Source organism: Rana temporaria, chromosome 10 (genome assembly GCF_905171775.1).
Source record: "Rana temporaria chromosome 10, aRanTem1.1, whole genome shotgun sequence".
Lineage (NCBI taxonomy): Eukaryota > Metazoa > Chordata > Amphibia > Anura > Ranidae > Rana > Rana temporaria.
In genome coordinates this window covers 42933292-42957080 of record NC_053498.1, presented here as the reverse complement: position 1 = coordinate 42957080, position 23789 = coordinate 42933292, and the positions used below count along the sequence as shown (strand labels likewise).

Sequence of the window (23789 nt, the reverse complement as noted above, 5' to 3'; positions counted from 1 at the left end):
TAAAAAAATAAACAAAAATAAAAAAAGGAGGGGTTGCCACATGGGGCCTTGGGGACCTCTGAGCCCTTTAATAAAAAATATATATATAAAGAAAATGTAAATTTTCATATATATATATATATATATATATATATATATATATATATATATATATATATATATGAAAATTTACATTTTCTTTATATATATATTTTTTTATTAAAGGGCTCAGAGGTCCCCAAGGCCCCATGTGGCAACCCCTCCTTTTTTTATTTTTGTTTATTTTTTTATTAAAAGGCCCAGAGGTCCCCAGGGCCCGGATGGCAACCCACCTTTTTTATTATATATATATATATATATATATATATAATAAAAAAGGTGGGTTGCCATCCGGGGGCCCTGGAGACCCCTGGGCCCTTTAATAATAAAAAAAAAAAATGGGGGTTGCCGTCCGGGGCCCTGGGGGGCCCATGGGCTTGAGCCCAGTCAAGCCCAATGGCAAGTCCGGCCCTGCCTAGGGACCATGCTCTCTCAGGGTCATGAAGAAAATCTATTGACGGAAAGCCAACAAGAGCAGAGCCTGGTTAATTTGATCATGCTGAACATTTCTAAAGCTTCAGTTAAGCATACCAATGCACCCAGCTCAAAGAGTGTTTCAAATTACTCTGGTGGCACAAAAAAAAACAAAAAAAAAACGAACGTTCGTGTTTTTTTGTATTAAAAAAATTGATTCTTCTCCAAAAATAACACGTTTCAAAATTGCTGCACAAATAGCATGTAACATAAAAAGTTGCAACGACCACCATTTTATTCCCTAAGGTGTCTGCTAAAACATATACCTCTACATGTTCAAAAACATGGATTTAAGTCAACCATCTACAAGCAGAAAAAATAATTCTAAACACAAATGAGTTTAAGCACCATGAAAGTAGACATGGTACACAAAGGCATCGCTACATAAAGCTCACAAGTACTGCGTGAAAGATTAAGGACACTGGAGGCTGCCAGTAAAGTACAGTGCCTTGACTCAGAATAAAAGGCAATGTCCCCCAAGAAGCCTTGCAGCTTTACTAAGCACTATTAAATATACTACCAACCTTAGGGTGATGAGGTAGGACAAGAAGCTCTTTAAGAAGACGTTTCTTCGCCAGTTTGGATCCACAGAGATTAACAGAACCCACCACATGGAGATTGTTGTACTCTGTAAACGATCGGCAGTCTATTACTAGGACCCCTTCACTGTCCTCTCTTAAGAATCCAGCCAGTTTCTGGGCCTGTATCGCCTGGGATGGCTTCTTCTCTCCCCCCATGTTAAACAGTCTGTTCAAAGATTTAAAAAATAAAATAAAAAAATGATGAAATTATACATATATTAATTCATGCACATGGATATAGCATGGTTACTTTGCCAACCTCTTAAAATATTTTTTTAGGAACACTTTGCAGCTCAAGTTGTGTATCAAAACAAAATCTCAAAATAAAGCGGTTTTAAACCCAAAACCAAAAATGTATTATATTATAAGTTTTAGAAGTGGTGGCTCCATTGGTTTTATTTGTTTAGGCTTTCCCCCTCCATTTTCACCAATGTGATCTGGCCACCACATTTGAACAGCAGCATTGTCAGACTAGGGGGGGAGGGAGTGTTAGATGTACTAGCAGCTTAGTTACAATAACATAGTAGCACAACTCCACCTCACACTGCAGTTACAGCAAACAGTTTATTCCTTATGGGATAAAGGTTTAACGTGAATAAATAAAAGCTGATCGTTGTAAGCACCTCTGACCGTGGTTAATGGTTTGTCTCAACCCTGCAACTGAAACAATTGTAGGAGAGCTTGTTCTTTGGAAAAACAACAACCTACTGGCAGGATCAGCATCTGAAAAATAAAAGGCCAAAACAAGAAAACAAATGAAGCCATCACATCTAAAAATTGTTAATCTGCAATATAGAAAGTGTTTGTTCTGGGGTTTAATACCACTTTAGGAATTATAATAAAGTCAAATAAGGTTTATAAAGCAGCAATAGAAAATGTTTCAATGTAAAACAGTTTTCCAAAAATGCTACATATATACCTCTACATATTCAAAAACATGAATGTCAACCATCTACAAGCAGAAAAAAAAATTCTAAATACAATGAAATTGCTGGACTCAGTTATCTGCATTATACATAACAAAAAAATAAACACAATAAGTTTAAGCACAATGAGAGTAGACATGGTACACAAAAAAGCCAAATTTATGGATTAAAAAAATAAATAAATAATAATTTTGTCAGGTTTAAAAAAAATAAAAGCAGAAGCAAGAGAAGCTCTCATTTTCATAGCTGCATTTTTGACCCGACAGATAAAAATACATTTAATAAAGAAAATTTGAAGCTTCAGTATCAGTCATGTGATGTCACATGCTCGGTTGTCTAAATTCCCCTGTAACAGCTTTACCTATTGGTCCTGACGACAGCCTATTTATTATTTTCCCACATGGTGACAATACTGTTAGCGCTGCTGTGAAATTACACAGTTGTGTTGCCACCTAGTGCACAGGATAGTGTAAAAATTTTGTTTTAAAGTAGAATTTCAGGTTTATTTTCACTTTCGGATGGCCAGGAAGGCCCACACAAACTATATTAATTATGGAACAAGGCAGCTGTTGTATGTGCTGTAATGAACTGTAGTATCGTTAGATACCAATAGCGAGCAGCTCCGTATTCTGGCACATTTCCAGATATAGAGTTAGAACCTCTGTTAGGTTTATCTATTCAGGCTCTTAAGCCGACCATAAATGGATCAAATGGTATAACCAGCCTGTCAGATTTTTTTTACATGAGATTGCTGCCAGTGGCAAAACACAATAGCACTGCAGGTGGGAGTCCCCCATCAACAGTGACAGACAATACTTTACCAAACAGGAAGTGAGATTAACTCTCCAACAGCAAGACAGAAATAAAAGGAAACAGTACAAATTCACTAAAAAGTAGACTTGCTTGGATCACATAGGTATTTGAACAGGAATACTTATTTCATTAGTGAAACTGTTTACACATTTATAAATTAAAGCTATTGATTTAGAATTACGCCAGATGTTCAATTTTAATCCAAAGTTGTCACAAAATTCTTATTACTTATTGTTTTTCTTTTATCATATTAAAAATGGTAATTCAAACCAAAAAAAGTATAGCCAATTTTCAATATATGTTGCAAATTTGTGTGTTGCACAACAATTTGTACTCAAAACAAGCTACAGGGAAAAGCAGGGTTTTTATTTACTGCAGAGTCGATGTCTGAAATGAAAGTAAAGTTATTGTTTAAATGATATAATAATTCTATAGGGGAAATGCTCTCTCCACAGTCAACAGCAGAAAGAGTAAGAATTACATAGTATACACCAGGGGTAGGCAACCTCAGCACTCCAGCTGTGGTGAAACTACAAATCCCATCATGCCTCTACCTCCAAAAGTCATGCTTGTTATTGTCAGGGTCTTGCACAGTGGCGGTTCGTCCATAGAGGGCGCTGGAGCGCCGCCCCCTCTGGCTCTCACCGCCACTGAGTGAAATAACATAGATTCATGCATTGCACGAATCTATGTTATTTTCGCCGCTGTTATTCAGATGGTCGGCGCTCAATGTCCGGCCATCTGAATAACGCCAGCTGGTTGGCTGTAGGGAAATGTCTATCAAAGCCAACGGCTCTGATAGGCTTTCCCAATACAGCCCTCGGGTCCCGGAAGCTTATTCTCGGAGTGCACAGACTGTACGCCCCTTGAATAAGATGACAGGCGTCTCAGCCAATCACGTTGGCCGGTTCTGGCTACCTGTAACCTGATTGGCTGAGACGCCTGTCAGTCATCGAGGGCGGGAGAAGACATCGTGGGACGTGGATGCCTGACTCCAGTAAAGGTAAGTGCCGGACGGGGGGGGGGAAAGAACGCAATTTACAGGGCACAGTGGGGACAATTGGCACAGCGGCGACCATTAAAGGGCACAGTGGCTGCGTTTAATGGCATGGCACAGTGGTGACAATGTATGGCACAGTGGCTGCGTTTAATGGCATGGCACAGTGGTGACAATGTATGGCACAGTGGCTGCGTTTAATGGCATGGCACAGTGGTGACAATGGATGGCACAGTGGTGACAATGGATGGCACAGTGGCTGTGTTTAATGGCATGGCACAGTGGTGACAATGTATGGCACAGTGGCTGCGTTTAATGGCATGGCACAGTGGTGACAATGGATGGCACAGTGGTGACAATGTATGGCACAGTGGTGACAATGGATGGCACAGTGGCTGTGTTTAATGGCATGGCACAGTGGTGACAATGTATGGCACAGTGACTGCGTTTAATGGCATGGCACAGTGGTGACAATGGATGGCACAGTGGTGACAATGGCATGGCACAGTGACTGCGTTTAATGGCATGGCACAGTGGTGCGAATTGATGGCACAGTGGCTGCATTTGATGGCATGTAACAGTGGCTGCGTTTGGGCACAGTGACACTGCAATTTTTTTTTTACTTTGCGCCCCCCCAAAAAATTTTGAGCACCAGCCGCCACTGGTCTTGCAATGTCTCATGAGTCTTGTAGTTTCACCACAGCTGGAGGGCCAAGGTTGCCTACCCCTGGACTATACACTGTCAAAACTCAAGAACAAAAATGTATTGTATGTGCAGCACCTGGCTATTTTTCAGAGCCGGTACTACTAGAAATTTGAACTGAACTGAACTGGTTTAATTGTTCAAATTTGGGGCCTCTGCTTTAGCTTGCGGTGCATGCGAGTGAGTCCCACACCAGGCCAACAGGTGGCAGCAGTAGAGTTAAGCGCGGATGGATATTTATGGGCAGACGCCATTATCTTGGGGGTTCTTTCTCGTGTGACGCCCACCATTGGGGTAGCCATTCCACAACACCCCCGCAAATGGCCCTTATTACTTATTGTTTTTCTTTTATCATATTAAAAATGGTAATTCAAACCAAAAAAAGTATAGCCAATTTTCAATATATGTTGCAAATTTGTGTGTTGCACAACAATTTGTACTCAAAACAAGCTACAGGGAAAAGCAGGGTTTTTATTTACTGCAGAGTCGATGTCTGAAATGAAAGTAAAGTTATTGTTTAAATGATATAATAATTCTATAGGGGAAATGCTCTCTCCACAGTCAACAGCAGAAAGAGTAAGAATTACATAGTATACACCAGGGGTAGGCAACCTCAGCACTCCAGCTGTGGTGAAACTACAAATCCCATCATGCCTCTACCTCCAAAAGTCATGCTTGTTATTGTCAGGGTCTTGCACAGTGGCGGTTCGTCCATAGAGGGCGCTGGAGCGCCGCCCCCTCTGGCTCTCACCGCCACTGAGTGAAATAACATAGATTCATGCATTGCACGAATCTATGTTATTTTCGCCGCTGTTATTCAGATGGTCGGCGCTCAATGTCCGGCCATCTGAATAACGCCAGCTGGTTGGCTGTAGGGAAATGTCTATCAAAGCCAACGGCTCTGATAGGCTTTCCCAATACAGCCCTCGGGTCCCGGAAGCTTATTCTCGGAGTGCACAGACTGTACGCCCCTTGAATAAGATGACAGGCGTCTCAGCCAATCACGTTGGCCGGTTCTGGCTACCTGTAACCTGATTGGCTGAGACGCCTGTCAGTCATCGAGGGCGGGAGAAGACATCGTGGGACGTGGATGCCTGACTCCAGTAAAGGTAAGTGCCGGACGGGGGGGGGGAAAGAACGCAATTTACAGGGCACAGTGGGGACAATTGGCACAGCGGCGACCATTAAAGGGCACAGTGGCTGCGTTTAATGGCATGGCACAGTGGTGACAATGTATGGCACAGTGGCTGCGTTTAATGGCATGGCACAGTGGTGACAATGTATGGCACAGTGGCTGCGTTTAATGGCATGGCACAGTGGTGACAATGGATGGCACAGTGGTGACAATGGATGGCACAGTGGCTGTGTTTAATGGCATGGCACAGTGGTGACAATGTATGGCACAGTGGCTGCGTTTAATGGCATGGCACAGTGGTGACAATGGATGGCACAGTGGTGACAATGTATGGCACAGTGGTGACAATGGATGGCACAGTGGCTGTGTTTAATGGCATGGCACAGTGGTGACAATGTATGGCACAGTGACTGCGTTTAATGGCATGGCACAGTGGTGACAATGGATGGCACAGTGGTGACAATGGCATGGCACAGTGACTGCGTTTAATGGCATGGCACAGTGGTGCGAATTGATGGCACAGTGGCTGCATTTGATGGCATGTAACAGTGGCTGCGTTTGGGCACAGTGACACTGCAATTTTTTTTTTACTTTGCGCCCCCCCAAAAAATTTTGAGCACCAGCCGCCACTGGTCTTGCAATGTCTCATGAGTCTTGTAGTTTCACCACAGCTGGAGGGCCAAGGTTGCCTACCCCTGGACTATACACTGTCAAAACTCAAGAACAAAAATGTATTGTATGTGCAGCACCTGGCTATTTTTCAGAGCCGGTACTACTAGAAATTTGAACTGAACTGAACTGGTTTAATTGTTCAAATTTGGGGCCTCTGCTTTAGCTTGCGGTGCATGCGAGTGAGTCCCACACCAGGCCAACAGGTGGCAGCAGTAGAGTTAAGCGCGGATGGATATTTATGGGCAGACGCCATTATCTTGGGGGTTCTTTCTCGTGTGACGCCCACCATTGGGGTAGCCATTCCACAACACCCCCGCAAATGGCCCTCCTGGCTGGGGTGTGCGTATGTCGCAGTGTTCCTGGATCACGTTGGCCTGGAGCAATTTATCTGCTGCGCAGGCCCAGTGATCAACTGGGTCCCCAATCTGAAGGTGGTCCTGAGCTGTCCATCCCTGTTGGAGGAGGCTGACCGATGGAATTTGTCCGGAGGATACCGAGCGCGAGGCTCTTGTTCCAGGAGGGGCCTGTCCATTCATCGGAGGACAAAACTTGGTTCTGAGAGGCTGGATGTTGGTCGCCTGCCAGTCGCCAATTTGACCAAAAAAAAACTACCTGAAGGAAATCAGGGTGCTGAATCTACTAAAGGGGATTCCGGACCATTATTATCTCCAACCTTTGGGAGGGTCTGTGGCAGAGACTTCACCCCAAAGCTCTGAGTGACACTCTGGCTGCCAGGCTGGCAAGAGAGGCCTATCCAGGTGCGCTATATACATTCTGGCTAGAGTGGCCAAGTAAAGTTGTCGTTGGAAGCAGGACTGTTTTCCCATCTAGTTACACCTGTATTTGCTACTTTCCAATCTACCATCTCTTCACCTTCCATCAAGTTCTACTATTCAACCCGGTTGGGTAATAAAAGCAGAGAAAAAGACACCTGTCGTGTGGACATTCTCTTTATTGCAGCTCTCATCAAGTACCCTAGACTTGAGATACCCTAGAAATACAGAGGCAATGTGCCACCCAAAACAAACCAGCAGCTCCTTCGGGGGTAGTGCTACATATGGTATCTTACCAAGTAGTTAGATGTAGTGGCTCCATTACTTTTCTTTATTTCCAACGGACGATCTTGCCAATAACACTTCCTGATCCAGGGTGATGGAGCTCACTCATCATTATTTAGGAAAAGCAGAGTTGGCACCCTAGGGTAGAAATATTGAACACCTCCCCTGTTTCCCATATGGGGGGGATTGGACTGAAGACAGGAACAGTTTTTCTGATAAGAGCGAAGTGCAGGCAGAGAACACAGGAAGTTATTAGCTCAAACAGAAAGAATTCACTTTCTTGGGTATATTTTACAGACAAAAATTTGCAAATAGGTCATTATTAGGCCTCATGCACACTGGACGTTATAATAAGGTTATAAAAAACACCAGTAACTTTGCAACAAGTTTTTTAAAGTTTTTTCAAAAGCATTTAGAGCTTTTCAGCGTTTTAAGCGTTCGTGTATTTAAGCTTTTTTTAAATGGAATCAAAAAACGTTAAACACAGGTGAGCCACGCTTTTGGGCGTTTATCGGCGTTGAGTATTTTTACGGCTGACACGGGCAGCCACCAGCACTAGGGACACTTCTGGTTCAATGCAATTAAAAACAAACACAAACACAAACACCTTAGACGTGACGGTATGTCTACGAGCCTTTCAGGACAGCACCTTGGAGAGCGTAGCTCCACCTCTTCACAGGAAACACTGCGCCACAACGCCCCTTTAAAAAGCAGCTGCTTCCACCATGCCTGCAGTTGTTACCGAGAAATCCTCCAACATGCTGGAAGATATAAGCAGACCGGCAATTACCAAGTCCCACAAATTATATCTTACTTATGATAACCAAGGGAGGAAAGTAGGCTGCTGTCCTGAAAGGCTCGTAGAAATACTGTCACCGGTAAGTCAGGTTTTCTCCCTTCGCCTTTCAGGACAGCACCTTGGAGAAAATAACTGAGAAACTTCAGGGTGGAACCACTGCCTGTAAAACCTTACTACCAAATGACTGGTCCGAGGCTGACATCAGATCCAAGCGGTAGTGCCTTATGAAGGTTGAAAAACTGACCAAGTGGCCGCCTTGCAGATTTGCTCAGGAGATGCCCCGGCCTTTTCTGCCCATGATGCTGCCACTGCTCTGGTAGAATGAGGTAAAATACTCACCGGAGGTTCCTGTCCTAAAGAGATGTATGCCTTTTTAATGGCTTGCTTTAACCATCTTCCCAGGGTACTCTTGGAAGCCTTACTGCCCTTGTTAGCACCTTCCATCAGGATGAATAGTGAAGGAGACTTCCTGATATTCTTGGTTACTTCTAGATACTTTAGAAGACACCTCCTGACGTCCAAAGTGACAGGGGCAAAAGGCAGGGAGAACTATTTCCTGTGTACGGTGAAATATTGATGATATTTAAGGCAGTCTTTAAGACTAGCCTATCTGGTAGACATCTCATAAAAGGTTCTTTAATTGAAAGAGTTTGTAACTCACTTATTTTTCGAGCAGAAGTTACTGCTACCAGCTGAATAGTTGTTAGTGTCAATTTTTTTTATGAAGACTCTTCTATAGGTTCAAACGGAGACTTAGTGAGAGCTTGAAGAACCAAAGACAAGTCCCATTTGGGAAAACAATAGGTCTAGGCCAGGAATATGCAATTAGCGGACCTCCAACTGTTGCAAAACTACAAGTCCCATCACGCCTCTGGGTGTCATGTTTGTGGCTGTCAGAGTCTTGCTATGCCTCATGGGACTTGTAGTTTTGTAACAGCTGGAGGTCCGCTAATTGCATATCAGTGGTCTAGGCTTTACTTTTGCCATAGCCCCAAAGAATCTAATTAGACATGTGCATTGCCGAAAAATTTGTTTTTTCCGTTTTGTTATTTTCGGTTTGGAAATTCGGAAAATTAGAAAAAAATTAGTTTTCCGGTTTTGCTTTTTTCGTAAATTCGCAAAATTCAGAGTTTTCAAATTCGGAATTCTCGGATTTCTGAAAAAGCCCAAAAAAAAAACAAACAACAAATACAAAAACTTTTCGGCAATTTCCCCATTTTGGAATTTCTGAAAATCTAAAAATTTGAAAATCGAAAATTCGAAACCGAATAAAAAAAAAAATTTTTTTAAATTCGAAAATCCAAATTTCCAAAATACGAAAATTCTGGAATTAAAAAATTCCCAATTAATTTCTCAAAATTCGTTAAAACTAATACACATGTCCCTTGACTTTTTTTTTCAAAAAAAAAAAAAAAATTGCTGCTAAACCTTCTCCAATCCTTCTTGAAGAAATTCTAGAACAAAAAAAAAAAGGGATTTTTAATAACAGCTTACCTGTAAAATCCTTTTCTTGTAGTACATCACGGGACACAGAGCAGCATAGCCATTACATATGAGTTATATAGTGTACCTTCAGGTGATGGACACTGGCACTCTCCGACAGGAAGTTCCCTCCCTATATAACCCCCACCCCTAGTGGGAGTACCTCAGTTTTGTAGCAAGCAATATGCATCCCAAAAAATCCCCATAAGAGGGGCGGGAGCTCTGTGTCCCGTGATGTACTACAAGAAAAGGATTTTACAGGTAAGCTGTTATTAAAAATCCCTTTTTCTTTATCGTACATCACGGGACACAGAGCAGCATAGCCATTACATATGGGATGTCCTCAAGCAATGCCAAATGAGGGGAGGGTGACAAATTAGGTAAAGAAACCAAACAACAGGTGCCACCGGACAGGAGGAAATTATACTGCGGCCTGTAGGACCGCCTGCCCAAAAGCTGAATCAGCGTTCCTCCTAATGTCCATCTGATAAAATTTAGCAAATGTATGAACAGACGACCAGGTTGCTGCCCTGCAGACCTGAGCCATAGAAACTTGGTGATACGCTGCCCAAGAGGCGCTCACAGCTCTAGTGGAATGAGCCTTAACCGACAAGGGAGGACTTTTCCCTTTAAAGCCATAGGCCTGCTGTCTAATCCACTTGGAAATAGTGGCTTTAGACGCTGCTTGACCCTTCTTGGAGCCTTCTGGCAGAATGAATAAGACATCAGTCTTACGAATCCGAGCTGTGGCCTTCAAATAAATACTAACAGCTCTGACTACATCCAAGGAATGTAGTAATCTCTCTTTCTTAGAAGAGGGTTCTGGAAAAAAAGATGGAAGAATTAAATCCTGATTTAGGTGAAAACTAGACACCACTTTGGGCAGGAAAGACGGATGCGGCCGTAGAACGACTCTGTCTTTATGAAGTAACAAATAGGGTGCCTTACATGACAAGGCTGCCAACTCCGAGACTCTTCTGGCGGATGACATAGCCACCAGAAAAACTAGTTTCCAAGTCAATAGGACTAAAGGAATCTCCGACATGGGTTCAAAGGGCTGCTTTTGCAAGGCAGACAGAACCAAATTCAGATCCCAAGGATACAGGGGAGCTTTAATCGGAGGGTTAACCCGAATAACACCCTGTAAAAAAGACTTCATCAGTGAATAAGTAGCCAAATGTCTCTGGAAAAAAACCGACAAGGCAGACACTTGTCCTTTGATTGTGCTAACCGCCAGACCTTTTTCCAATCCAAGCTGCAAAAATTCTAGAATTCTCCCAATAACATACTTGCGGGGGTGCCATTTCTTGGTCTCACACCAGGCAATATAGGTCTTCCATACTCTATAGTATATTAACCTATAAACCGGCTTTCTTGCGTTTATTAGAGTGGAAATGACTTGGCCAGAGAGACCTCTGTCCCTGAGAATCAGGGATTCAGCCGCCAGGCCGTTAAATTTAGGGCCTGTAAAGCAGGATGGAAGAACGGCCCTTGTGAGAGGAGGTCTGGATGTAGTGGGAGGACCCAGGGTTCCTCTACTGACATCCTTTTTATCAAGGAGTACCAAGGCCTTCGGGGGCAAGCCGGGGCCACTAGAATTGTTGGCTTGCACTCTATATGGATTCTGTAAAGCAGACGGGGCAGCATCCGTAACGGCGGGAAGGCATAAATCAGTGCAAACTGATGCCAAGGGCATACCAAGGCATCCGTCCTGCAGGCCAATGGGTCCCTCGTCCGAGACACAAACTTGACCACCTTCGTATTGAATCTGGATGCCATGACGTCTACCTCCGGAGACCCCCACCTCCGGCAGATGTCCTGAAATACCTCGGGATGGAGGGACCATTCCCCTGGGGACATCTGTTGGCGGCTGAGAAAATCCGCCTGCCAATTGTCCACCCCGGGGATGAAGATCGTCGAGATGCAGGGAACGTCGGTCTCTGCACAACAAAAGATCCGATCCACCTCTCTCTGGGCTGCCCTGACTTCTGGTGCCGCCCTGGTGGTTTATATAAGCCACAGCAGTGGCATTGTCGGATTGTATAGACAAAAAGAGAAAATGCGCCAACCTAAGGGGCTGTCCGAAGCCCCTACGTCACTTCCGGTTGTACGGCGATACGCTGCGTTCCACGCTGGAACGCACGCCGCTTCTGGTACAGCATCCACGGCTCCTGTTCTCTGTGGGGTTCCCCAAAGGCTCCCGAACACCTTGGACTTTCGTTTTCATCACCCAGGGGACCAGGATAAGAGACCAGCCTGCTGTACTGTTGATAACACGTTGTGACATCGGACCAGCCGTTTCTTCCATTACATGGCTGTATTTACACTGGTTTTGTGAGTAGCCATTTTTATTGTGCAAATTGCTTGAATTAAATACCCACTTACTGCACTTAGGTTGGCGCATTTTCTCTTTTTGTCTATACATATCTTTCAGAGTCTGCTTCTGCTTCAGGATTTGCTGCCACTATAATGCTATTGGACTTATATTGGACTATTGATTCATTGACTCATTCATCCATTCATTATGTTTCATTTTTTGTTATTGACATGGACCTTATGATATATGTACTTTTCTATTATTGACTGTGCTCTCCTGGTTTTTGCGCCATCTATCTATATATATTATATTGTCGGATTGTACCCTTACTGGGGAGCCCTGCAAAATCTCCGTCCAGCCCGAGAGGGCCAACCGAGCCGCTCGGATTTCCAAGACATTTATGGATAGGGCTGATTCCCCTGTTGGGTCAATCAGTCTAGGACTGCACCCCAACCCGATAGGCTGGAGTCCGTGGTTACTATCCTCCATGAGAGGGGACTGAACGATCTTCCTTTCAGAAGGTTTTGTGGGATCAACCACCAGCACAGGCTCTGACGTACTGCATAGGGAAGAGAAATGGGAAGATCCAGGGCCTGGATCCTTTTGTCCCAGGCAGTGAGAATCGCTCTCTGTAACCTCCGAGAGTGGATCTGGGCGTAGGGCACCGCTTTGAAGGTGGCCACTAGCTTGCCCAACAGGCGCATGCAGAGGCGTATAGACGGCCTTGTGCTGCTTAGAATTACCTGGATCAATTCCCTTATTGAATCTACCCTGGATTGGGGTAGGAAAATCTTTTGTTGCATAGCATCTAGAATCAATCCCAGATATTCCAATCTTCTTGTGGGCTGTAAGGCTGACTTGGCCTGGTTTAGAATCCAACCAAGGGATTCTAGGCAGTTTACTACCAGCAACACCGCCTGATTCAAGCTGGCCGCTGAGTGATCGACTACCAAAAGGTCATCCAAGCAAGCCATGACCAGGATGCCCTGTTCCCTTAGGATGGCTAATACAGGGGCCAGAATCTTTGTAAAAACCCGAGGAGCCGTGGCTAGCCCGAATGGAAGAGCCACAAATTGATAATGCCGATGGTTTAGGGCAAAACGCAGGAACCTGTAATGCCCGGGATAAATGGGAATGTGCAGGTACGCATCTTTGATATCGATGGAGGCCAAAAACTCCTTTCCTTGAAGGGCGGCCACCACCGAGCGAATGGATTCCATTAGAAAGGAACGGACTCTTAAAAAGCGGTTTAACAACTTTAGGTCCAATATCGGCCTGACGTCGCCGTTTGGCTTCGGGACGATGAAGAGATTTGAATAAAAACCTTGTCCCTGCTCTCCTGCTGGTACGTTCATAATTACCCCTTGAGTTAGGAGGTGATTTAGGGCGGATAGAAGCAAGGCTCTCTTTTGGGGATCGCTTGGAAGTCTTGACGCCTGGAAGTGAGGAGTGGGGGGGGGGGGGGGGGGGGGGGAGTCCCAAAACTCCAGCCTGTATCCCTGAGCTATTGAGGACAGAACCCACTGGTCGGTAATTCTGGCCTCCCACAACTCTGAGAAGCAACGGAGCCTTCCCCCCACCCGAGAGAGTGGGGGCGCCCCTTCACAAGGCTGACTTAGGGGCAGCCTTAACCGGCTTGTGAGACCATGGTCTCTTGTTTCCCGAAGGTTGCCCTTGCGGCCTGTTTGCAGCTGTGCGTCCAGGGGGCAGTCGATACTGCGTAGAGGATGAAGGCCCCGGGACTGGAGAGGTTGGCCGTTTGAAAGAGGGACCTCGGAATCTTTTCTTAACTGGCGAGAGTGCTTTTGCCACTGGAGATCTTTTGAATATATTTGTCTAGATCTTCTCCAAACAGTCTCTCTCCCTGGAAGGAGAATCCTGTAAGGAGCTTCTTGCAGGGGGTTTCTGCAGACCAGTTTTTTAACCATAAGAGTCTTCTCATGTGAACCAGAAACAGGGATAGGCGGGACGCTTGTTGGATGGAATCCTTGATAGCGTCTACCGCAAAACATAAGGCCCTAGGCAGGTCGGCCAGCTCTTGAGCCTGTTGAGCTGGGAGGTCCTTCAGGGCCTGCCTTGCCTGGTCTTTCAATGCTTGGCAGACGCCGATGGCGGCTACTGCCGGTTGGACCACTGCCCCTGCTGTGGCAAAGGATGCTTTCAATAAGGTCTCAAGTCTCTTATCAACTGGATCCTTGAACATATGAATATTGTCCACTGGACAAGTTAAAGCTTTATTGACACACGAAATGGCTGCGTCCACAGTAGGGACAGCCCACTTTTTCGAAAAATCCTCCTCTAAGGGGTACAGAACTGCAAACCTCTTTGGAGGGAGAAAAATTCTGTCAGGTTTAGCCCAGTCCTGAAAAATCAGGTCCTTTAACAAAGGGTGGACCGGGAACACCAAGTTGGCTTGGGGTGCCTTCAGGGAGCCCAAAGAGGATATAGCGGAAGCTTGAGGCTGAGGCAAAGGCATCTTAAACGCCGACCGCACCATATCAGCTAGGGACTGAACCCAAAGCTTTTCTGCGTGGGAAGCCAAAAAAAGGTTCCTCTATTGTGGATTCTTCAGAAACTGAATGGTCCAGGTGATCCTCTGCTTGGTCCCCTGAATATTCCAATTCCTCAGGGGAAAGGATTTCCTCATCAGCAGACTCAAACCTGGGAGACGGGGACCTAGCCCGCTTTTTCCCAGATAAGGAGGCTGAAATTAAAGCAGCCATCCTCTTTTCAAAACCATCCAAGGTGGAGGCTAACGTCTCTTCCGTCACATAGGAAGGATTTGGCTGAATAGGGCCAGCCGTAGCACCCAGCAACCCGGATGGCTCACCTAGGGCAGCAACCTCCGGTTCGTCCGGAGAGGTAGGGGCAGTAGGATTTTGGCTAAGATCCTCAGAGCCCGATGGGGAACCCTTTGGCCTCTTTACACCCTTAGCGCTTTTATCGCCTCCTGCACCTTTAGGAGCCATAACACACAAATCCGAGGTACTCCGCCGATATACACCTGACTGTAACAGCTGGAGACTATCATATACACATAAATGTACAAAATAGGCTAGGGTAATGTTAGAAAAAAATCTATACTTCCCAAACCTAAAGAGGGATAATCAATACTGTGCCCCAAGGGCTTACAACTTTAAGTTTAAGTATTGTCCCCCAATGCTGGACTAGCTGAAAGCACACAAATAGTGTAAGTGCTTAGGCTGCTGCTTAGTACACCGGCTTATAAGGGTAAGAAATTTTGAGCCATAGGCTCTACAACACAAGTGTGTACTCAATTTGGCCACCGGGTGTCACGGTCTCAGCAGGACTAGGTCAAACCCTATCCTATGCTGCTGGCAAGCAGCGCTGCTCCATGTCCCTCCACAGCCCCAGAAGAATGACAGGCTTAGTGGAGATTTTAGCCCGCTTTCTAGGCCTATCAGGTGTGTCCCGCCCCCCCCACGCAGCGTCGCCGCGCACCGCTGCTCTATTTACAGCGTGCACGTCCCCGACGCCGCACGGAGGAGGCAGGAAGCCATGCGGAGAAAGAAGCTCTGGAGCTTGCTGGAGTGACACCCGCACAGGTACCCGGAAATCATGCTTTTGAAGTGTTTCCGACAGACGGTATGTCCTATAACAGACCCACCATATTGCTTTTAGAAGCAGCCCTAGACCAGCCAGGGGAAGAAACTACACCTGGGTATTCGTGCCATCCAGTCTCATAAGAACTTTGTGGTTACATTGCCAATGCACAGAGGCATATAGTAGGCTACCCCAGAGTCCCCTGTGGGGAGCCTGACAAACCAAGTTCTGCAAGCTCCCCCTTACCTTCTCCACGACGCAGGGTATTGTCTGAGGCAATAGGTCCAATCTTCCCCCATCTCCGTGGGTATGGTCATAGACCTTCAGGGACCGGGGTCCTAGAGGAACACCACACACCTGGACCTATACAGCACTACTGGCAACAGGTATTAGGTTAAGAAACCAGTCCTGGAACCCAGAGTCCAGCCCTCCAAGGAGAGGCATTATAGGCAAAACCCCATCCACGAATCGGGGCCCGGGTACCGTCCACTTTGGCTATGAAGCACCTTGGATGGATCCGGTCGGCTGGCCCTGGTCCCAAGGACTACTACAGGCACAGCCTTCAATGTGCACCAACACCTAAGACACTGGCGAAAAAACTGAGGTACTCCCACTAGGGGTGGGGTTATATAGGGAGGGAACTTCCTGTTGGAGAGTGCCAGTGTCCATCACCTGAAGGTACACTATATAACCCATATGTAATGGCTATGCTGCTCTGTGTCCCGTGATGTACGATAAAGAAAATAGTATTACTAAAATTAAAGTTCTTGCTGGAACACCAGGTATTATAGACCTTTCAGACTTTAAAGTATATTAGCTCTGGTGACTTATTTTCTACTTGCCAGGAGGGTATTAATGTTTTCTGCCCATCTCAGAATTTGACGAGCTAGCTCCATCAATGTCCTGCTTCTTGTACCCCCTTGTTTTGTTAAATGTATTACTGCTGTCATGTTGTCCGATAATATTTGTACATGTTGTTTCTATAGGGTTATCTGAAAAGAGAGAAGACTTCGCTGTATAGCCTTCAACTCCCTCCAATTCGAGGATCTCCTTGCCTCTGACTTTGACCAGACTCCTTGAGTTGTCTGTTCTTCTAGGTGGGCTCCCCACCCCCATGCACTTGCATCCGTTGTTACTCGCTGAGTTACTGGAAGGTTCCAAATAAGCCCCTTCAAGATGTTTCTTTGGTTTCTCCACCACCAGAGTGATCTTTTTGTTTTTGGTCCTATTTTGAACCTTTTTTCTAGGGGTTCCTGATAGGACCAATTCTTCAGAGGACGGGCATGAATTCTGGCCCACTGAACCAAAGGAATTGCCGCTGTCAAGAGACCGAGAGTGGACATGGCTCGCATTGAAGAGCTTTCAGAGCTGACTGCATTTTTTCTATCTTCTCTTTGGGAAGAAAAACCTCTGTTTTTACTGAATCCATCTCGTAGCCCAAGAACCTCACCCTTTAGGATGGTAGAAGATTGGATTTTTGGAGGTTGAGAAGCCAACCCAAACCCTTTAGGTGTTCTTGGGTTATTTGCAGATTGACCTCCACCTGATCTCTTGAGTCTGCGAACAGCAGTAGATCATCCAAGTAAGGTAATATTGGAATTCCCTTCAGCCTCAAGGGTTCCCATAGCCTCTGCCATCACTTTCGTGAACACTCTGGGAGAAGAGGAAAGACCGAAAGGCAGGGCCCGAAAATTGCATGTGCCACACTTCTCCTCCTCCTCCTCCCAGATTGACTGCTAGCCGCAGAAATTTTTGTGACTTGGGTGCTATTGGAACATGGAGATATGCATCTCTCAAGTCGATCCATGCCATGTGACAACCTGGAGTGAGTACTCCCCATGCAGAAAAAATTGTGTCCATTCTGAATTTTTTGTATTTTATGGACAGGTTGAGAATCTTCAAATTGAGGATCAGGCAAAACTTCCCTGATGGTTTTTTTGACCAGAAAAATGTGGGAATAAAACCCTTTTCCCCACTGATCCTTCGGTACTTGGGAAATAACTTCCTGTTGCATCAGTTCTTGCAAAAGAGATGTCATAGCCAGGGCTTTTTCCTGGTCCTTTCCTTGGTAGATTTGGGATGTAAAATCGATTTGGAGGAATCTGAGAATTCTAGTTGGTACCCCTGTCCGATTAGGCTCAGAACGAAAGGACTTCTTGTTATTTCCCCAAGCTGGAAGGAAGTCCTGCAATCTTCCCCCCACTGGGAGATGGTCATTGCTTTTTAGGAGTTTGTTCGGGAGGTCTAATGAGCACCCCTCCCCTGCCTCTTCCTCTCTGAGGATTCCAGGACTTTCTGTGCTTGGGCTCTTTTATTAGTTTGCTGAAAAGGATGAAAATGTTTCCTTTGCTGCACTGCTTTCTTCTTTTGTGGGAAAGCTTTTTTCTTATCTGCTGTCCTGTCAAGGACAGACTAGTTCTGGCCCAAACATCAGGTCTCCTGAAAAGGGAATTCCGCATAATTTTACTTTGGAGGCAGAGTCCCCTGACCAGGTTTTCAGCCAGATGGCTCTTCTCGCAGAGTTAACCAGCGCTGAGGATCTGGCCGTCATCCTGATGGATTCTGCTGAAGCGTCTGCCATATATTTGACCGCTTTTAGCAAGGTGGGAAAGGACTCCAATAGATCCTTCCTGGAAGTGCCTGCTATCACATGGTTTTTAAGTTGCTCCAACCAACACTCCATGTTCCTGGCAACAACCGTGGCAGTCATTGCGGGTTTCAGATTGGACAATACTGAGTCCCAGGCTTTCTTCAGTAGCCCATCTTCCCTTTTGTCCATAGCATCCTTAGGGATGCCCATATCCTCGAAAGCTAAAATCGGTCTTTCTAGATACTTGGGAGAAGGCGGCATTTATTTTTGTTTATTCCAAACCAACTCTTCCTTTTCCTCAAAAGGAAACCGTCTTTTGAGGGCTTTGGAGAAAAACTGTCCTTTTTCTGGATCCCTCCACTCTTTAATAGTATCTGTTAGGATCTTATGAACTGGGAAGACCATGTTTAACTTCTTCCAGACCCTGATACATTTTGTCATGTACCGACAACTGGGATTTTTCCTCTTGGATTTCCAAAGAGGTATATATTGCCTTGAGCAATTCGTCCACCTCTTCAAGCGACAGTTTATACCTAGATGATCTTGCCTCATCTTCCTCCTCATCCTCCGAATCAACAGTTGAGGGGGGGGAACGCTTCCCCTTACATCCTCACACTCACTCTCCATTGGTCTGGAAGTGGACGGAGGGAGACTGGATTGAGAACTGGCTGAAACTCTGGCCTTTTTTCCTCTACCAGGGAACGCACTGTCCCTAGGGTCTCTGCCAACTCTTTTTTTACAGAGGATATGAGATCCTTACACTCCTGTGTAGATTCTTCCCTCACTAAATTCACAATGCAGGATCTGCACAGTGGTTTTGGCCAAGAATCCCTTAAAGGGTTTTTGCACGAGGGGCATTTTCTTCCTGTTGCTCTCTCTGATTTAGCTGTGGCTTTCTGAAACAGTAAACAGAAAAAACTCCAGGCTTTTTTAGGGTTAAATAAATCACCAAATAAGAGAACACACAGCACCCTTTAGCCGACACCCTATGTGCCACAGAGTCTCACTCCTTGCTGAACTGCTATTAGAGCATTAATACTAAAGCAGACAGCTGCAGGTTTTAATTAGTAACACCAACAAGAAAACACCCAGTGTCAAAAAAAGAAAAAAGAGAGGCCCCACTGTACCTTTCCTACCTGGGCCTGGCCGGGAACCTGGGCGCCTGCATCCGCCACCGCTGCCGACGGTTCAGCTTCCTACATTATGGACCACTGTAGCTGCCGCCACAGAGTTTTAAATAGCTTATTTTCCTTTGCTTAGCTCCTATGAGCGAAAGGAAGTCCCGGCCAGATGGCCCGCCTCTTCCTCCTGCGTTCCAGCAGCTGGAATCAATCGCTGCTACGCCCCACCGGAAGTCTCCGCCCACCGGAACTGACGTCACCCGTCATCCGGGATTCGGCACCGCCATGCAGAGTCCTGGCATGGACGCTCAGTATGAGCACAACCACGGCCCCCCGTACACCCTGGGCGGACAACCCCCAACCGACCATTACTCCTGTGAGCTGGCGAAGGAAGAGACCCCGGAGTGCCCCCCTCACGTACGGGAAGGAGCTGGGTTGGTCTGAGAGAAAAAAAACAAAACCCTCCTGGAGAGAGCGCAGCCCCTCTGGTTCACCATGGCGGAGGAAACACTAAAACTGAAGGCATGGTGGAAGCAGCTGCTTTTTAAAGGGGCGTTGTTACGCAGTGTTTCCTGACGACTGTATGTCATATGGGTAGGCTAGTCGAGCATTGGAATATCATAGAATCAATCACTATTAGATGTAGGTCATGGAGAGAGGAAGAGAGGGAGAGAGGGAGACTGTTTGGAAAAGTTACTTTTGTGTGATGTAGTGAGCAGCCAGGCATGGGGGAAGGGTAGCTGTTCCATTGCTTTTGAAAATGGCTGCTGCATTGACCATGTGCCTGAACAGGGGAGGGGTGACCAGTATGATGAATAATTCTGTGTATCTTTTTGACATTCCAATTTTCAGAATAGGTTTATGTGTTCATGATCTATATGAAAAGTAAGAATGGATAAATTGTGATTTTTACCTTTGTATGCAGTGGCGTGGCGCCCCCCCCCTCCTGTAGGCACAACATAATTTTTTTTATGGCCCCTTTAAGAAAATTTAAGGAAAAAAATGTTTTTCCTTTAATAAAATAACATAAGATTGAGCGCCGGCCACCATTGCCCTATGAAGCGCCACGTCAATGCAATCTTTAGATTGCAGACATGGCGCTTCATTTGCAGGCTTTTATCCCGCCTTATGGGCACATTGCAAAGCGCTGAATAGCTTCCTATGGACGCCGGGAGAATTACTAATAGTACTAGTGTGTGTTACTTTCGGCCGGGATTTTGAAAACTGGAAGTGACGTCACACGGGAGACAGGGAGCTCTGTTCTTTACACTGCCCGAGCGGAGCTGCAGTGCAAAGGTAAGCCGTAACTGTATGGAAATCACATGTTGCTTCTGTAACCAGATCCCACATGCAGCTTTTTAGTCATCCTGCATTTTCTATTACAGAACTGCAGGTTATTCTGATGAAACCGATTGTACCTCATTTAAAAACTCGAAAAATCTTACCTGTACAAGCTGTGCCTAAGCTGTACTTTCTTAGCCGATGGATGCCTTGTTTCATTGAATTACATTACAATATGGATTGGAATTCAGATCGCCCCCCCCAAAGTCATCAGCGGTGCACTGCCCGATCCCCACCCATCCACCTCGGAGCCTGTTATTGTAGTTAGACTGCTGGGACTTGTAGTTCTCCATCTTCTCCTGGGGCTCATGGAGAAGATGGAGATTGGAGAACTACAAGTCCCAGCAGGTTATACATACAATAAGGCCCTGAGGTGGATGGGTGTGGATAGCATGCACCTGACCCCAGGAGAAGATGGGGAACTACAAGTCCCAGCAGGTTATAAGGCATGGCACAGTGGCTGCATTTGATGGCATGGCACAGTAATGACAATTGATGGCACAGTGGCTGCGTTTGATGGCATGGCACAGTGGTGCGAATTGATGGTACAGTGGCTGGGTTTGATGGCATGGCACAGTGGTGACAATTGATGGTACAGTGGCTGGGTTTGATGGCATGGCACAGTGGTGACAATTGATGGTACAGTGGCTGGGTTTGATGGCATGGCACAGTGGTGACAATTGATGGCACAGTGTCCGTGTTTGATGGCATGGCACAGTGGCTGCGTTTGATGGCATGGCACAGTGGCTGCGTTTGATGGCATGGCACAGTGGCTGCGTTTGATGGCATGGCACAGTGGCTGCGTTTGATGGCATGGCACAGTGGCTGCGTTTGATGGCATGGCACAGTAAGGCTGCATTTGATGGGCACAGTAAGGCTGCAATTTTTTTTCTTTCGTTTGCGCCCCCCAAAAATTGAGCACCAGCCGCCACTGTTTGTATGGGACCAAGACACATGTCCCCATAAGTTTAAAAATATTTTAAGTAAAGGGTTTGGTTTAGGTTGAAAATTCCTGCCACATATTCAAGTGGCCAGACAATAGTAGCAGCTTGTTATGAAAGGTGATGCCACGGTGTGTACATGAACTTTGAGAAAAGAGTGTTTTAATGTTGCGCATGTAACTAACATTTTTTGAATGTGCTGTTTAGTTGGCAAAAGGTCCGATTTAAAGTAGCCTAAAGTGTGTGAAGATTGTTTGTTTTTAAGTGTTAATTTTTGATGTCCCATGGTTCTCAGTTTTTATGGAGATATTTTGGCTAGTAGGGAAGTTTTGGCGGGAACAATTGGTTTGCTCTGTGGGTCATCCTAGAGAGGGAAGGTGCAGCCAACTTCCCTTTGGGTGTGGTATTCCTCAGCCATCTTGCTGGTGAAATTTTGCAGGCTTTGGGGCAGATTTCGATGTTTGGTGCGTGTGTATTACAGTCTGTCCTGTTTTGGAAAGGTGATTTGGAGGCGCAGTTAAAATTGTTTTTCTGCAAGTGTAAATGGCGCCATTTTGGCCTGGCTTGTCAGCCATTTTGAGACGCAGTTTAAGCATTACCTTTTGAGTTGCACTTGCGGACACATGCTAGGGCCAATTTATATACAGGATCTGACTAACCTACCGGCTGACTTTGCAGTGTAAGAGTGGAGATTTTTGTGTAGAATTTCGTTTTTGGGTGAAAGACTCTGCTTTGCACTGAATTTTGATGGATTGTGGGACTGGCTTTGACTGCGTTTTTGTGCACAGAGGTGTGCGTTGTTTTTGTGTTTGAATGTTTGGGAGTTTTCCAGAGGGCAATTCATTGTTTTTGAAGCTGGTATTGTGTGGCCTGCAGGGGGGATGTTTGGGTCAGGGGGGGATCAACTCCCTTTTGCAGTATGGGGGGGATTATTTTTCCTATTCCTGAACTAAAGGTGTTTTGTTTTTAACAGAAAAAAACCGCAGGAGATTCAGTTTTGGCCCTTTGTTTACTGCTGTATAATATTTAGGTCTCAAAACTTTTGGTTTGACTTCCCAGGGGAAATATATAGGATGTAGTCGATGGATTTTTTTGATGAGACAAGGCAATGAAGCTAGGCTTCCCCCTCCCCCTCCCTCTTCCTGTCATTATGTAAATAAACCAGTTTTTGGGGTTTTGAGAGCTGAGCATACAACAGGAAGTTCTTTTTCAGCATTTATGTATCAGCAGGAAGTTGGTTGGAGGAGTTTTGGGGTCTTCTGAAAGATGGGCAATGAGATTTTGCTTTTTGAAAGGACAATGAAAAATATTTTGGCGTTTGAAAGTGTTTTAAAGTTTAATTTCAGTTGTTTTTGTGAAGTTTTATACTGTAAATACAGTTTTGGGTAGAGAGTAGTATGTGAGAGCAAACGGGTGCATCACCATTATTGTTGTAACATCTAGATGCAGAGAGAATGGAAAAATGTGTAGCGCTTATACAATGTGAATCATAAACGATAAACACTGAAAATAAAATGTGATAATTAAATATAACATATGATTATATAAAAGAGTTAAAATGTACAACTAGAAGTTGGGGGACAAAAATATGAAAAATAATTAAAACAAAGTCCATATGTGATGAGATTCCACCAAGTGAATGAGTGAAGGGTTCAGAACATAAATTAGTGACTTCTTCCATGTATGGTGATGACCCACCACCAGTAGAAATGAAGGCTTACCGGAACAAATGGACTTAAGGGGACTTAATGCCTCCAAAAGTCAAAACAAGCTTATATGAAGTATAGTTGCCAACAGTAGATGGAAGGATCATGATATTATGCACATCGTGACCTCTGATGAATGGCGATTCAAATGCAACAAGGCATGTGATGGAAAAAAAATCCCAGAGCTTGTCTCTCAAATGATGTCAATAATATAGAGAGATAGGAGAGAAAAGTGGCCACATAGCGTAATCTCATTTAAATAAAAAAAAAAGATTTATTACAGCTGTTACACTTACATGTAGGCTGAAGTATCACACATTTTTGTATATACAAGTGAGGCGGTAGTGGAGTCGTCCCGACGCGTTTCGTGTTACAACACTTCGTCTGGGGTGACAAAGTGTTGTGTGACGAAGTGTGTTTTATTTATTTTTTATATTGTTGTCACCCAACTTCTAGTTGTTGTACATTTTAACTCTTATATAATCATATGT

General features: G+C 45.2%; 1 protein-coding gene across 1 annotated transcript in view; it reads right to left on the bottom strand.

Moving 5' to 3' along the window:
- The window catches only part of LOC120916543 (dual specificity protein phosphatase 8-like), a 63210-nt gene extending 61433 nt beyond the window's left edge, over nt 1–1777 (bottom strand). The window contains exons 1-2 of the mRNA XM_040327579.1: nt 1757–1777; nt 1077–1299 (exon numbers count right to left, since the gene is read on the bottom strand). Of these exons, the coding sequence (XP_040183513.1) occupies nt 1077–1289 (213 nt within the window). The 5' untranslated portion in view covers nt 1290–1299; nt 1757–1777. The remainder of the gene's footprint in view (nt 1–1076; nt 1300–1756) is intronic.
- Nucleotides 1778–23789: the final 22012 nt, after the last annotated feature.